General features: G+C 42.5%; 1 protein-coding gene across 1 annotated transcript; it reads left to right on the top strand.

Annotated features, from left to right (window-relative positions):
• The first annotated feature begins 1,579 nt into the window (after nucleotides 1-1,579).
• On the top strand, nucleotides 1,580-13,172 carry stard10 (StAR related lipid transfer domain containing 10). Its single transcript, XM_079272417.1, has 6 exons — nucleotides 1,580-2,358; nucleotides 7,686-7,833; nucleotides 7,997-8,100; nucleotides 11,266-11,386; nucleotides 11,788-11,840; nucleotides 12,115-13,172. Exons 1-6 carry the CDS (start codon nucleotides 2,200-2,202, stop codon nucleotides 12,319-12,321), a joined length of 792 nt encoding a protein of 263 aa, XP_079128543.1. The 5' UTR covers nucleotides 1,580-2,199; the 3' UTR covers nucleotides 12,322-13,172.
• The last annotated feature ends 543 nt before the right edge of the window (nucleotides 13,173-13,715 follow it).

Below are 13,715 nucleotides of genomic sequence, written 5' to 3'. Positions count from 1 at the left end.
AATGGGTGTAGTTCTCACGATGCGCGTTTACTTGATGCAGTAATGAACAGTTCACAAGGAAGCATGACCCGAAAAGTCAACGACTTCCAAATAGGCTACACGTCAGCCTACAGGAGCCAAGCGCGCCCCCGCTGCTACCTGAACTAACTAGTTTGCACACAAAAAAGGTGCGTGTGCGTGGTGTGATAGCGCGGGTTGCGTTCAAATACTGTAGGCAATATGACAACTACGAACAAACAGGGTGACCATACAGGAGTTTATTGCATTTAAACTGTAGGGGAAAAAAACAGGCCGTTTCTTATTATAGAATCATCCTTGAAAATAGTTTGTCTGACAACTTGGAAATGTCAGACCACACAACTCTTATGACATGAGATGATCCATAGGCCTATTCTCTCTCCTGCTGTTCATGGGTCAACAGATCAAATATGTACCAAGTGTGAGCGTTTTGCTGAACTTTCATGACAGATCTGCTTTCAAAGGTTGTGCTACACTTTCATCTGTTGGCTGGTGTGATCTTTTCTCCAGCGCCAATGTTGTGATCTTCCATAACTTGTACAGGAAGAAACTGTTTTATAACGCAAGTTTGATGAGTTTTCTTACACCGCTGTCACATTACTGTTGGTACAACCAAATTATTATGTTACAAAATAGGCTTATCAAACTTAATTTGATGTGAACATAATATCACTAAATATCTGCAGGCTACTTATTGTGTAACAGGTAGAGTAACGTTACCGGAATGTTACCATCTGTTTCTGATTAACATTAATTGGCTAAAGAGATCAAGCTGATCATAATGCTCCATAACGCTTACGCATTTCATCACGCGTGAGTGATTCAAAACAGCCAGGACGAACAACAACGTGAAGCACTTTCAATTGCTGAGTGAAACAAACAAAGACAATACAAAAACAGTTTTGACCCGCTGCAGATAGACTATACAAGTTATGAACTCTGGCCTTGCCCATACAGATGTGGCATTACATGTCTTAATGGCCAGCTGTTTGCAGGATATTTTTCAGCCCTTGTGTCTTTTTAAATAGGGTAAAATTAACCACATTAAATAAATATGGATAGCACTATTTATTGCATGTTTTCATTCAGCTGTAACTTTACAAATCGTCACCTTCCTAAAATAATGGCCTAAGTCATTTTTTGACAAAAAATGACTTCGTTGCCTAAATCATCTCCTTATGATCCTGGCCACCTCTGGTAAAATCGCCTACATCCTCAGATGAACAGATCATGCTATTCTACCCCTGTAATATAATGGCCTATGTCAAGCCTCAAGAGCGTTAGGCCGTGTTATTTTGTGTTTTCTGAAAAACCTGAAAAAAATAACTTCGGCCATTATTTTAGGAAGGTGACGAAATACAAAGAACAAAATATCTTGACAGGGCATAGCTGAGAGCTTTACGAGGAGCACCTGAAGGCAGCACAGGGAGGCGTTTCCACTGTGTAACTGCGTCGCTTGCCTGTGCAGCCTGATTTCTCCACCCCTCCCTCTCTCCTCCCTCTCTTCCTCTTATTTCTCACCGCATCTCCTCCACCACCTGCCACAACAGCGACGCAGCGATGGAGAACCGCCGCAAATGACCGCAAGCTCACGCAAGACTTCGCCAGAGAGAGAGAGAGAGAGAGGGTGAGGGAAAGATAAATAAACACAGAGGAGTAGACAGATAGAGAGGGAGACACAGAGATAGAGAAACGGAGAGACGTGCGGAAACAGAAACATATGGTTCGTCTGAAGTGCGGCTGTTTCGGAGGACTGCCTAACCGAGCTGAAACTTATTCAACCACCGGGATCAACTAAAAGCCGCATCCGTTTTGACACTTCTTTGCATTCTTGTGTGTGTGTCCTCTCACCTGTGCGAGACTGCGCTTTATATGCACCTCTGTTTCATTAGTTTGTCCAGGCTGGACTGCGGTTGTTGCACCTCCCTGAACGCGCACACATACACGCGCACTACACTGGTCATCACAAGACGCGGCGCAGCCCGCAAAAAGCTTCTTGCAAGGAGGAAATTGAATTAGACAAATTATTCCCACAGCAGAGGAGTCCAAGAGCGGCTGGCGTCTCTGCTTCTCTTCATTCTCCCCCGGCTCACCGTGCCTCCTCCGGGCCCAACAGGAGTCTCCTAGAGCCCCTCTCTCTTCTCCTCCTCCCCCCTCCTCCCTTTCCCCCGGTAACGAGCCATGTCTGGACACACTGTGACCATCCCGGACGACCGGGCGTTTGCCACCTTTAAGGCGGAGTGTCTGTGCGAGGAAGGCTGGAGCATGAACCACAACAAGGGGGGCATCACGGTGTGGACCCAGGGTCTCGATGAGGGGAAGTCCATCCACAAAATCAAGGTGAGACAGTTTCACCTCCGCACAGGCACGAAACAGAAAATAGGGGAAGTCCTCCGCATATGGTAAAACAGTCTACATTTGATCTGTGTACTCGTGTTCTATTGGGAGGAGGAAATAAAGAAGCAGTGTAATCGGGCTGGCAGGGAACTGCCTTTTCTAAATTCCCATATGATTAAAACTGCTGACATGCTTTAACTGCTCCTTTTTTTTGCTGCATGGTAGTTGCAGAGGCTTCTACAACCCTCTAACAGCTCATTGCATTTCAAAGAAATGTATTCAGATGACGTGGCATATTATATGTTGTCCCTTTTTTTATATAAGCACACAAACAAATGGGTTTCGTTAATAGTGCTGAAATGATGCTGACAGTGCAACTGTAAAGCCTGCAGCATGCAACTTTCTTTCAATGGCACTGTTTAGTGAACACATCCTGTGTTAGATCCACTCATCTATTTATAAATGTGTACAGTGGCTGGGTTGTGAATTTATGCCTGATGCACACTATGAGAAATCCCCGGTATGTTAGAGAAGTGAGAGCCTCAGGAGTCAGGTTCTCTAGATACCATTAACCTCTGGCAGTGAAACTATTTTCAAATCTCTAAAGCAGTAGTATTAGGTAGTGTTGAGTATAAGATTTCAGCTTACTTTGTTGACTTGGAGTTGGTTCTGCATACAATGTGTCATTCATTTAACACAGCACAGGGAAGTGAAGAAAAGCTGAAATAGTGCAGGAGACAATGCAACTGACAATATAAAGGTTAAGACATTATTTTTGGTAACTTGTGATGGTCGTTTGTCATTATTTGTAGGTATTTTATTACCTACCAGTTAGCCAGCCCTAGAACTGCATTAGAGTACAGTTTGGCATTAATTCAGTAACACAAGTTGCAGTAGGTGGAAACAAATGTAGCTCCTCCCTGATCGTTGTTTAGGTAAGCTAATGTGACAGTGTGTCCTTATCTCGTCAAAAAGCAGTCGTGGCAGTTTATCTCGAATGTGAATGTTTGTCTTGGGAGTCGATGTGGAGGCGTCATCAGGAATGGCTGTGTCACTTTCAGCCATGGAAAAACTGCTGCGTACCATCGAACACATTCTTTTTGATCTTGTCATTAACAATGATTTGTTCGTGTTCCTGGACGGAGACCCATGGGAACAAAATAAATTCGGCACATTTGTGGCATAAACATACATGAATACTAGGAATAGGTGATTGAAGAAGTTTGCACACATGTTAAGATAAACAGTGACAGTTTAATGCAATTTTAAGCTCCTTTATCATTAAGATTATCAGTTATTTGAAGAAAATGACGGGGATGAATAATGTGTCGATTGTATAAAAAGCTACTTAGAGTCCATTCATACATGTATACTTTGGTCATATATATAACTACTTGAAAAAAAGCTTTTCATCCTACAGTCTCCCCTTATAGCCTCACGCCTGACTGACAGGCAATTTAGAGCTTAACTGGCTCAAATCTCCTAAATCTCCTAAAGTGTTGTCACTTTCACTTCAAGACCGATTTAGCTTCACAGTTGACAGTTTTTGGGAGGTTGCTTCTACTTTTCCGAACCTGTGCAGGACTTTCTGATCTTTCCGAATTGTGATTTGTGTAATTTTACTCTGGGATACATTGCCCTCTGTGTAAACAAGTATGTAAACGTGTGTGTGTGTGTGTGTGTGTGTGTGTGTGTCTTCCTGCTGGTATATCCGGGTCCGAGGAGCTTGAGCGAGCCACCAGGTGTTTACTTTGTTAAATAAAGTGGAGTGTGTGTCTGAATGGGGTGTGTGTCTGTGTCCATATGGGTGTGCAGGAGCCACAGCAGCAGAGGGATTTTCCCAGCTCCCATCTATCTACTGTATCTTTACCTGTGAAGCAGGGTCTTGTGTGTGAGTAGGGCCAACGGGCCAATCAGGAGAGTGTAAAATGGTCTAATTTGTGTGCAGAAGGAGAGGTGTATCATGCCTGCATCAGCTGGGTAATACGTGTGTGTGTTTGTGTGTGCGTGCAGTGGTTAAGGACGGGTGTGTTTCCTCGGGACAGCTCAGCAAACAGACAAGTAGGAAGTGCACATAGACACACAGTAGGAGTTTGACTGGGGCTCCTATCTATACCTGCCACTTTATCTTTATGTAAATACGACAGGAGCTTTACTTTTACAGGAGTTTATTTATTTCTCCTCACAAAATGATGACGTAATTGTAGTTGTGTGTTAATGGGGCAGATAGTAGATCATGCTGTGTGTGTGTGTGTGGGGGGGGGGGGGTGTAAGGGTAGGGGCATGCAGCGATGCCACAGATACTGCTCTTCTATTTATAGACAAAATAAAAGCATGCATCTTTGCTGATGCATTTCGATAATGTCAGTGTTGAGCATGAATAGCTGTAGTATATATATTTATCCAAACCTGAGAGAGAGGGAACAGTCTGGCAATCATCATTATCATTAGCAACCTAATTATCATCAGGCCCATTATCGCCATTATCCTGCCATGCCATGTTGATCTATAATAACTTTTGGTATCACAGTGTAATAACAGCTGTAACCGTCCCATCATATCATTTGTCAGCACATGACTCCACACACAATGCTCAATGCGTGGGTGTGTGTTAGTGTGTAGGTGGTTTTTGGTTACTGTAATAGTTTGACAAACTGCATCTCTGCCATGCACACACACACACACACACACACACACACACACACACACACGTATACATATACGGGAGACTCCTGGGTTTTCTTTCTCACGACTGACACACAGGGAAGCCCAGCTGTGAATCACACGTTACGCACTCTTCCATTTTCTTTATTTTTTCATAATTGTCTTCATGCAATCATGCAACAGCACCCAGAGGAGCAAACGATGAGAGTACAGAGTGAGGGATGGAAGACGGTGGCGGATAGAGAAGAAGATTTGGTGAGACAGGGAATAAGGAAGAGAATGAGTAGTAGGTGGTGTGGGTTGGATGTGGAAAGGTCGGAGGTCATGGGTGTTCTGCGTGGGCAGTGGGCGCAGTGTGGACTCGGACCTGGCATGCAGAAAAGACTCGCCAAACCATACACACACACACACACACACACGTATTGTCCGTGTACCTACTTGTCTGCCTTTTTGTCTCCCTCCGTCTCTGCTTTCACCCGCCTCCATCTCAGTCTCCTTGCTTCATCTGTTGACTTCACTGAATTAGTGTGTAATAGAATTAAGCACACATGTACTTTGCTGGCTGTAGGTCTGCATTCTGCACTGAATGCCTTCTGCTGTTGTTGTTAAAGGCACCATAAAAATAGACTTTATGGCAGAACTGTGTGGGATTGTACAGGTGTACATCGTGGCCTATACAAGTCTTGGATAAATTAATCTCTAACAATGTATGTATTAGTTGATCACATGCAGCTTTAGCTGTCATATACAAATATATAAAATGGAAATACTCAACTAAAGTAAGGAGTCTAACATGACATTTAAAAAAAAAAAAGTTTCCATATTATAATTGCCACTCTCTGACCTTAAAATCGTATATCAGTCTCTGAACCCAATCTACATTTCCTTGTTCTCAGTGAAGAGATGGCATTTTAATTTAGCACTTTCAATTTCTTTTGTTTCACAGTGTGGCTGGTTGTGAAGCTCTGTGAGATTGTAGCCATTGCTATATATATATATAATTTATATTAAATTGAATTTGACAGCAGCAACAAGTGGGCATATCTCTCATGTTGTCATGCATTTCCAATTTGGATTTAGAGATAATAAATTCAATTTCTTGAATAAGTGGGTTGGAAGCCAAAATGGGATGTTGAGGTTTAAAATGATATCTGGTCTCAGGACAATTTACTTCACTTAATTTGGGTCTTTCTGAACTGGTGCCTTTTCAGTGTGTCTGTCAGTGCCATGAGTAAGCAAATGCTTTGCATGCTAATATGCTAAACTAAGATGTTAAACATTATAATCAGCAGCATGCTGATGTTAGCACCGCTGTGGCTAAATACAGCCTCACAGCTGCTAACATGGTGCTAGACCCGTAGTCATGTGTTACTCTTTCATATGACAGAATGTAATTGAATTAAAGGACTTTGTAGATCCATATCTGAATGAGCACTTCAGATAACCATTTTTAAAATGCCAAGTCCACCAAAGAGAGCTGTACAGCCAAATGTAGAATGAAGTTTGTGATCATTTTCTTTAATTAAGCCCTCCGGGATCAAGGGGAGGAAGATAGTGCAGAAAGAGTTTTAACCCTCCAGGGCTGATTCGTAATGGGAGTTAAAATCGCCTGAATCAAGACAACTACCTGCAGTCCATTTCTTTCTCTTTACTCTCCTCTTGCTCTGTTTTTCTTTTTCGGCCCTCTTAGCCTTTCACGCTTGTTCTTTGTGTCTCTCATCCTCCATTGTTCTGTCCTTCTTTGTTGTTATTATTAAGACTGATTCCCCCTGGCAATTGTAACTGTAGTAACGGCTTTACTCAAGGGCTGCAGACCTCTCTTTACACAGGGTGTATATACAGTGTCATCTACTCCAAAGGTGACAAAGGCAGCAGTCCCTATGGTTTCATTATAGGCCGTGATACACGACTACGTCACACTTGTTTCAAATCAACAAGTAAGAATGGATAAACAATTGATGTTGCTTTGAAATATATCCATATAATGTATGTGAAGGTTGTTTTTAAAGTAGATTTTAGGATGTTTATGGCCTCTAAAAATCACTCCCTGCTGTTACCTTCACAAACCATTTGACAGACTGTGTGTGTGTGTGTGTGTCTCGATCCTATAGTGACTGTATTGTTTACCATCTAAGAGCTCAGGTCAAGTAATGGCTTATCGGTCATCAGTGGCTTTTCTTTTAATGCTCATCCTAATTTTGTCTTTCACACACACACACACACACACACACACACAGTCTCTATCGCTGACACTGATATACTCTGATCATCTTATTATCTTATGTAATAATGCACACGTCATTTATGCCCACAGTTAGTTTGAAAGTAACACACACGCATGCGCACCTGAGTGTGTCTGCATTTATTTGTTCTTTTTGCACACCAGATTGATACGGATGTGGAATTGTGTGCTCGTCTTTGATGTGTTTGTGTTTGTTTTACACCCAACTTTGTCTGCACGAGTAGCGACAAACTGCAGCTCTACTTCACTGTGCGTTTATGGGATGCGGCTTCATTAAAATCGTATGAGCTCTAAAATGTTCCATGCCTTATGTATGGTAAACTCAGTACATCTGGAATGGTCTATGGTTCATTTATGTCAGCTCTGTACATTTTCTTGACTGCATAAAAATAATCATTCTTTCTTTTCTGTCTCTCTTTCTCAGTGTCGGATGGTGTGCAAGGACGTGTCAGCTGAGTCCATGTATGACGTTCTCCATGACATTGAATACAGAATGAAATGGGACACAAACGTCATCGAGACCTTCGACATCGGGAAACTTACGGTCAATGCGGACGTTGGTTACTACTCGTGTATGTCCCACACTCGAGCGTAAACATAAGCTGTTCACATAAAGCAGTCATTTGACACTAATATGATTTGGGGCTGTGAATGGAAGCAGAGACAGACACACAAAGTGCACATTGATCTACAGTCCAATGTTTTGTTCATCAGATTTATCTTGTACGTTAACAGGGACTTGTCCAAGTCCTCTTCGGAACCGCGACGTCATCACGCTTCGCTCCTGGCTGCCGATGGGGAAAGATTACATCATCATGAACTACTCTGTCAAACATGCCGTGAGTGTGTGCACACACACACACATACACATACATACACATACACTTATGTACAGAGCTTACACATGCTCAGCTGGGGCCCTGCTCATTCACCCCTTCAGTACTTTGTACATATGTGTTCAAAAGTGCATTGTGAAACACATCACCCGTTTTGAAATGCAGATTGAGTCGGTGAGCTGACACGGATGTTGATCCAGTTTAGCGAGCTTAAGGGCATTGTGCTGGATTTGAAGAAGTCCTTAAATATTTGTGGAAGGGCGGCAATATCAAGCTGTGTGTGTGCGTGCGTGTGCGTGTGCGCGCACTGGGAGCATGATTGATATACTGTGTGCTGGCACTGCTTCGCTTCAAGTGTAGGGTAGTTAATGTGATTCCGTTGAAGACATTGTGTTCTTACTTCAGCTTCCAGTCTTGCTTTTTAAGAACTAGAGTCATTTGAATGCCAAAGGCCAGTAAGGCAAACAGACTGATTAGAGAACGCTGAGTGACTTTGGGTTTGGAATCTGGCCAGACGCCTTTTTCTTTGGCTGTATGTCTCTGTTTCGCCTTCAACAGGAGGAAGAGGTACAAGAACTCTCCTGTGTGTGTGAAAGATTGTACTCATCACCTCTCTCTGGGGCCGCGGCAACCGTTTAGTTTCATTATCGATCAACTAATATATTGTTCGGTGTATAAAATGTCAGAAATATTTAAAATGTTTTAGCAGAGTTCTAAAAGAAGTTCAGTTTACTGTCTGATGAGATAAAGGAAAGCAGCAAATCCTCACAATTGCCAAGCTGCATTACTTTATTGATGAAGCAATTTTCACTATAGTTGCCGATTTTTATTTTCTGACAATCAACTAATTAACCAAGTCATTGTTTCAGTTGAACATCTCTCAATCTGACTTCCTGTATTTTCTGGCTCGTTTCCATTTTCTTCTCTGGCTCTCTTGCGTTTCTGTCTGTCCTCCGGTGTCTGTTTCTCAGTTTTGCACACTAATATACTGTTTCCAAAAGGATAAGACGTCTCATGTGACTCTCGGCTGTTGACTTACACCTTCCTGCGTCAACAAGTGGTTACGAACATAATAGACGTTATGTGTGTGTGTGTTTGAGTGTGTGTTCAGTGTGTGTGTGGGGGCATGGCTATATATATATATATATTATATTATATTATATTATATATTATTAGGGCCACAGCTAATGACTACTCTGGCAGTTGATCTATTGAGCACTTTTTTCAGCCGCATAGCTCCAGGGATGGCAGTGCTATTATTGGATGGATGGAATATTCTCTCCAGAGGATGAAGCCCACTGACTTTGGCGATACCTTGATTTTTTTTTTTTTTAACAATACCTGCAAAACTATAGACATTCCCATCAGCCTCAGCTGTACTTTGTGATTAGTGCAAATATTGGCATGCTTTACCTGCTAAACTAAGATGGTGAACAATATGGTAAACATTGTACCTGCCAGACATCAGCAAGTTAGCATTGTCATTATGAGCATGTTAGCATGCTGACGTCTGCGGTTAGTTCGAAACACCGCTCTGCCTCCAGTCAGTGCAGCCTCACAGTGCTGCTAGCATGGCTGTAGACTCTACTCTATGTCGTGTTAATTCATCGGTGAACATGTAAAATGTCAAGAATAACATTGTGAGTTACCGGAGCCCAATTGTTACACCTGACCAACAGCCAAAAAAACACAAAGTTAAGTAAATGTTCTGAGATCAACTTATTTCTGATTATCAGGTCAGATATGGAGTTTCCTGGTAAAGCAGATGTGTCAAGAGACGCCTCATCGGTGTCTAATGCTTTAAATCCTAGCGTCTCTTGTCTACATTATCTTCAGAACATAATGTTGTCGCTGATTTCCCAGAAACCTGCAGATGTAATGAAAGCTGTCATTGCATTGTCAGCAGAAATTCCTTCAATGTAGCCGACTACTAGAGGTGCAGGCGCCAAAAATGTGAGTCAAACAGTAAAGAAATGATGAATCAGTTGTATGAATTTTTGCTCTGATAAAGGTTCTTTAGCCGGCTGCTGCTCTCTGTGGTTCTTCAGTGCTCTGCGGTGTGCCTGTCCCAATTAGTACTGGCTAACCAGTGCTATACTTTATCATCATGAATAATAATCTCAGATATGTAGTCAAAGGAGCCCGCAGTGGAATAGTCGGCCTTTACTACTGAGTAGTGTGGACTGGATTTGGATCAGAAATATGACTGTGAAGCAAAGAATCAGATTGATTGGCAGCAAAAAAACAACAACTCCAGAATCCTAATGCTTACCCTGCACAAAGTACCGTACTTTCCGGGCTATAGAGTGCACCGGTATATAGGCCGCACCAGCTGATTTTTAAAAGAAAAAAGAATTTGTACACAGATAAGCCGCACCGGTCTATAAGCCGCAGGTGTCCCCGTTGAACAGCAAGATGCTTTTAACAGTACTAAAGTTGTCTTCTCTGAACATCATAACATGTCGCTAGCTTCTAAGCTAATTTTAACATTACGGCCAATGTACAAAGATATATTATATATTCGCTAATGCTAATCGCGGTTAGCATTTCCCCATTGGCCGTAATGTTAAAATTAGCTTAGAAGCTAGCGAGTCGGACATGTACTGTTAAAAGCATCTTGCCGTTCAACCTTTTTTGTTAACAGTCCTAGTGAGAGGTAGGTCAAAGGTACTTCATCCATATTGTAGCGACCCTGTCAGTAACAGCTGGTAGCAGAGGGGTTGCTGGTAGCAACTGTTCTGTGTCGGGAGCTAGTAAATGTTGTGTTAGACCGGAACCGGAAGTTGCGGTTGTTGTTGTGGCGGAGAAAAGCTACGGAAAAATCCGTATATAAATCGCACCGGACTATAAGCCGACGCCTCAAAGCGTGGGGTAAAAAGTAGCGGCTTATAGTCCGAAAAGTACGGTATTTCAACCATTTGACAGATTTGACACTAAGAGCTTAAGACACAATTTTATTTTTTTAAGTCGCGATTTTTGAGTCTTATCTGCTTCCAAAAAATGAAAGAAGATTTTACAGGATTTCTTGTTCAAAGTTGATACATTCATGCTCTGAATAAGGATGCTAATTCCAATACGAACCCTCATCTGTACGTTCACTTCAATTTCAATTCAACTTTATTTGTATAACCCAATATCACAAATTTGCCTCGTTTATTGTCTCCACAGAAATACCCTCCTAAAAAGGACAAGGTGCGAGCGGTGTCCAATCAGACTGGCTACTTGATCCAGAGCCAGGGACCAACCAACCTCTGTACCCTCACTTACATGGCCGAGGTAGATCCACGAGGTAACTAACACACACACACGTGCACACACACACACACACACACACACAAGGTCAGATTTAACAGTAATGAATAAATAGCAGTTCACACAGAAGACTGAAGGACACCGGTACACAAACACACACCCTGGCGCTTCACACAAAGTTCTAATGAATGATTCATTCCCCTGCCTTTATGTCAAAATGAGTTGCCATAGTAACCGCATGAAGGACAGAATCTATTTCACTCTGGCACCTGGCTCCGTATTTAATCCTGAATGACATGACATGTAATAAAGAACTTGAAGTCCCTCTTTTATATCTTCCCCACCCTCCTGTTTTATTCTCTTTCTCTCTCACGTTCATTCTCTGTCAATCTCACCCTGTTCACCGTCTTCGTCTGTTCACTCGGTCTCTCTTTGCAGGTTCGTTACCCAAGTGGGTTGTCAACAAGTCTTCCCACTTCCTTGCTCCCCGCGTAAGTCTTTTGCAGATTAACACAGATTCTGTGAGTGTTTGGTGACGTGTTAATCCACAGGTATTTATACAACCAATAATCAACAGCTAATATTCTCTCCTACACATTCCTGAAGCATTCTGTTTTCAGTATTAGTTTTGGCTGTTTGAGGGTGTGTGCGTAACATGAAATAAGGTAAAGATTCTCTGGAGAGCAGCCGGGGATGGAGCAATCCGTTTTGTGATTAAAATAATGTGATCTTACCCGTGTAGTTCATCTATTTTGTTCTTTCTAGGCGATGAAGAAGATCAGCAAAGCCTGTTTGAAGTATTCCGAGTGGAAGCAGAGACACAACCCTGGTTTCAAGCCCTGGCTCTACCCCGAACAGAGTACATTACCCAGCATCCCGCTCTCTGAGCTCAGCATCCAGCATGCCGAGAGTCTGGAGAATATTGATGAGAGCTGCCTGGCTGAGATCCGGGGGAGAGAAGACAGCGACTAAAGCATACTCACTCACACACACACGGTCATGTGTTCATACAGTAATGCAGGGTTAGAAGCATGCCTGATACACATCCACAATTACACTTATGTATATGTGATTCTATATGTTAAGTATGTGTGTATGCAAATGCTGTTGCATATGCAGGCATACTAACAGGCACATGTATATAACCGATCATGCACATAGACAAACTCATACTTGACCAACTCCATCCCATACTTACATAATGTATGACCTCATACATGCAACATAGATGCACTCATAGATACACACCCACCCACTCACAAGGGGCACCGGAAGCTACTTATTTTTAAGTCGGTAAACTCATACTCATTGTAATCAGAAAGTGATAGTTCATGCCCCTCCAAGGGATGTCAAGGTTTTCTAATCAGGACCTATGCAGGTTATCATAGCAAAATATATTTTCAGTAAGATTTACAGTTTACAGAGTAACCTGACCGTGGACAACTAGCTCTCATTCAGAATATGAACAGTGGATTTCAGAATTATACTCCTTTATCTGCGAGTTATGTATGCAATCTATCTAGTAGGAAAACCTCTCAGTGCACCCCCCCCCCCCCCCCTAATGCTCATGTATACAGCAAGTACACACATGGAGACACATCATTAATTTGAACTACATTTATGCACTCAGACATGCATACACACACCCTTAGTGTCGTTCTGCCCATGTTGTCTCTCTGTCACTCTTTATGTGTCTCCATGACATTTTGTAAGCACGTAATAAATATCCAGGTGTGCAGAAGGCAGCTGGAACCCCATAACCTGCAACCCTTTCATATACACACACACACACACACACACACACACACACACACACACACAGATTTTACACACGTACTGTCTGCTACTCTAATTGAGAGATGTATGAATGTATGTAGAGTTTGAAAATTAAAAACGTATTCCTACAAAGGTTTTCAAATTTCACTGGTGAGCTGAGTCATTTTTTTTTTCTCTGTGTGCGTGTGTTTTACTTACGTCGGTGCCTTTGCTCGGGTCTGATGCTGCTGGTTTGCATGCTGATGCTAAAATATGGTTGATCTGCTCCCAGTCGCACATTGTTTCGGTGACATGCACATACACAAGAGCATTGATTACTACACAGCCATGATTAGAACAGGGAAACGTCATGACATACAACCTATTGATGAACTGTTTTACGCTCTTGGAAAGTGCGTATGTGTGTTTGTTTGTTTGTATGGTTGCATGCACTCGTTTGTGTGCGCAGTGGCCTGGATGAGAATGAGGAATCCCCCAATCTGTTGGCATGGCAACTCTGTGATCGACTCGGCACCGAAGGGAGACATAAAGCGAGGAGAGCTTTCCTGTCACAGTGGAAGTGACTTATTGCAGGGTGTCTGCCCCTGCTT

The sequence above is a fragment of the Melanostigma gelatinosum genome (assembly GCF_949748355.1).
Source record: "Melanostigma gelatinosum genome assembly, chromosome: 7".
NCBI lineage: Eukaryota > Metazoa > Chordata > Actinopteri > Perciformes > Zoarcidae > Melanostigma > Melanostigma gelatinosum.
Note: the sequence above shows the minus strand (reverse complement) of the source record. Positions and strands in the feature narration are given on the sequence as shown.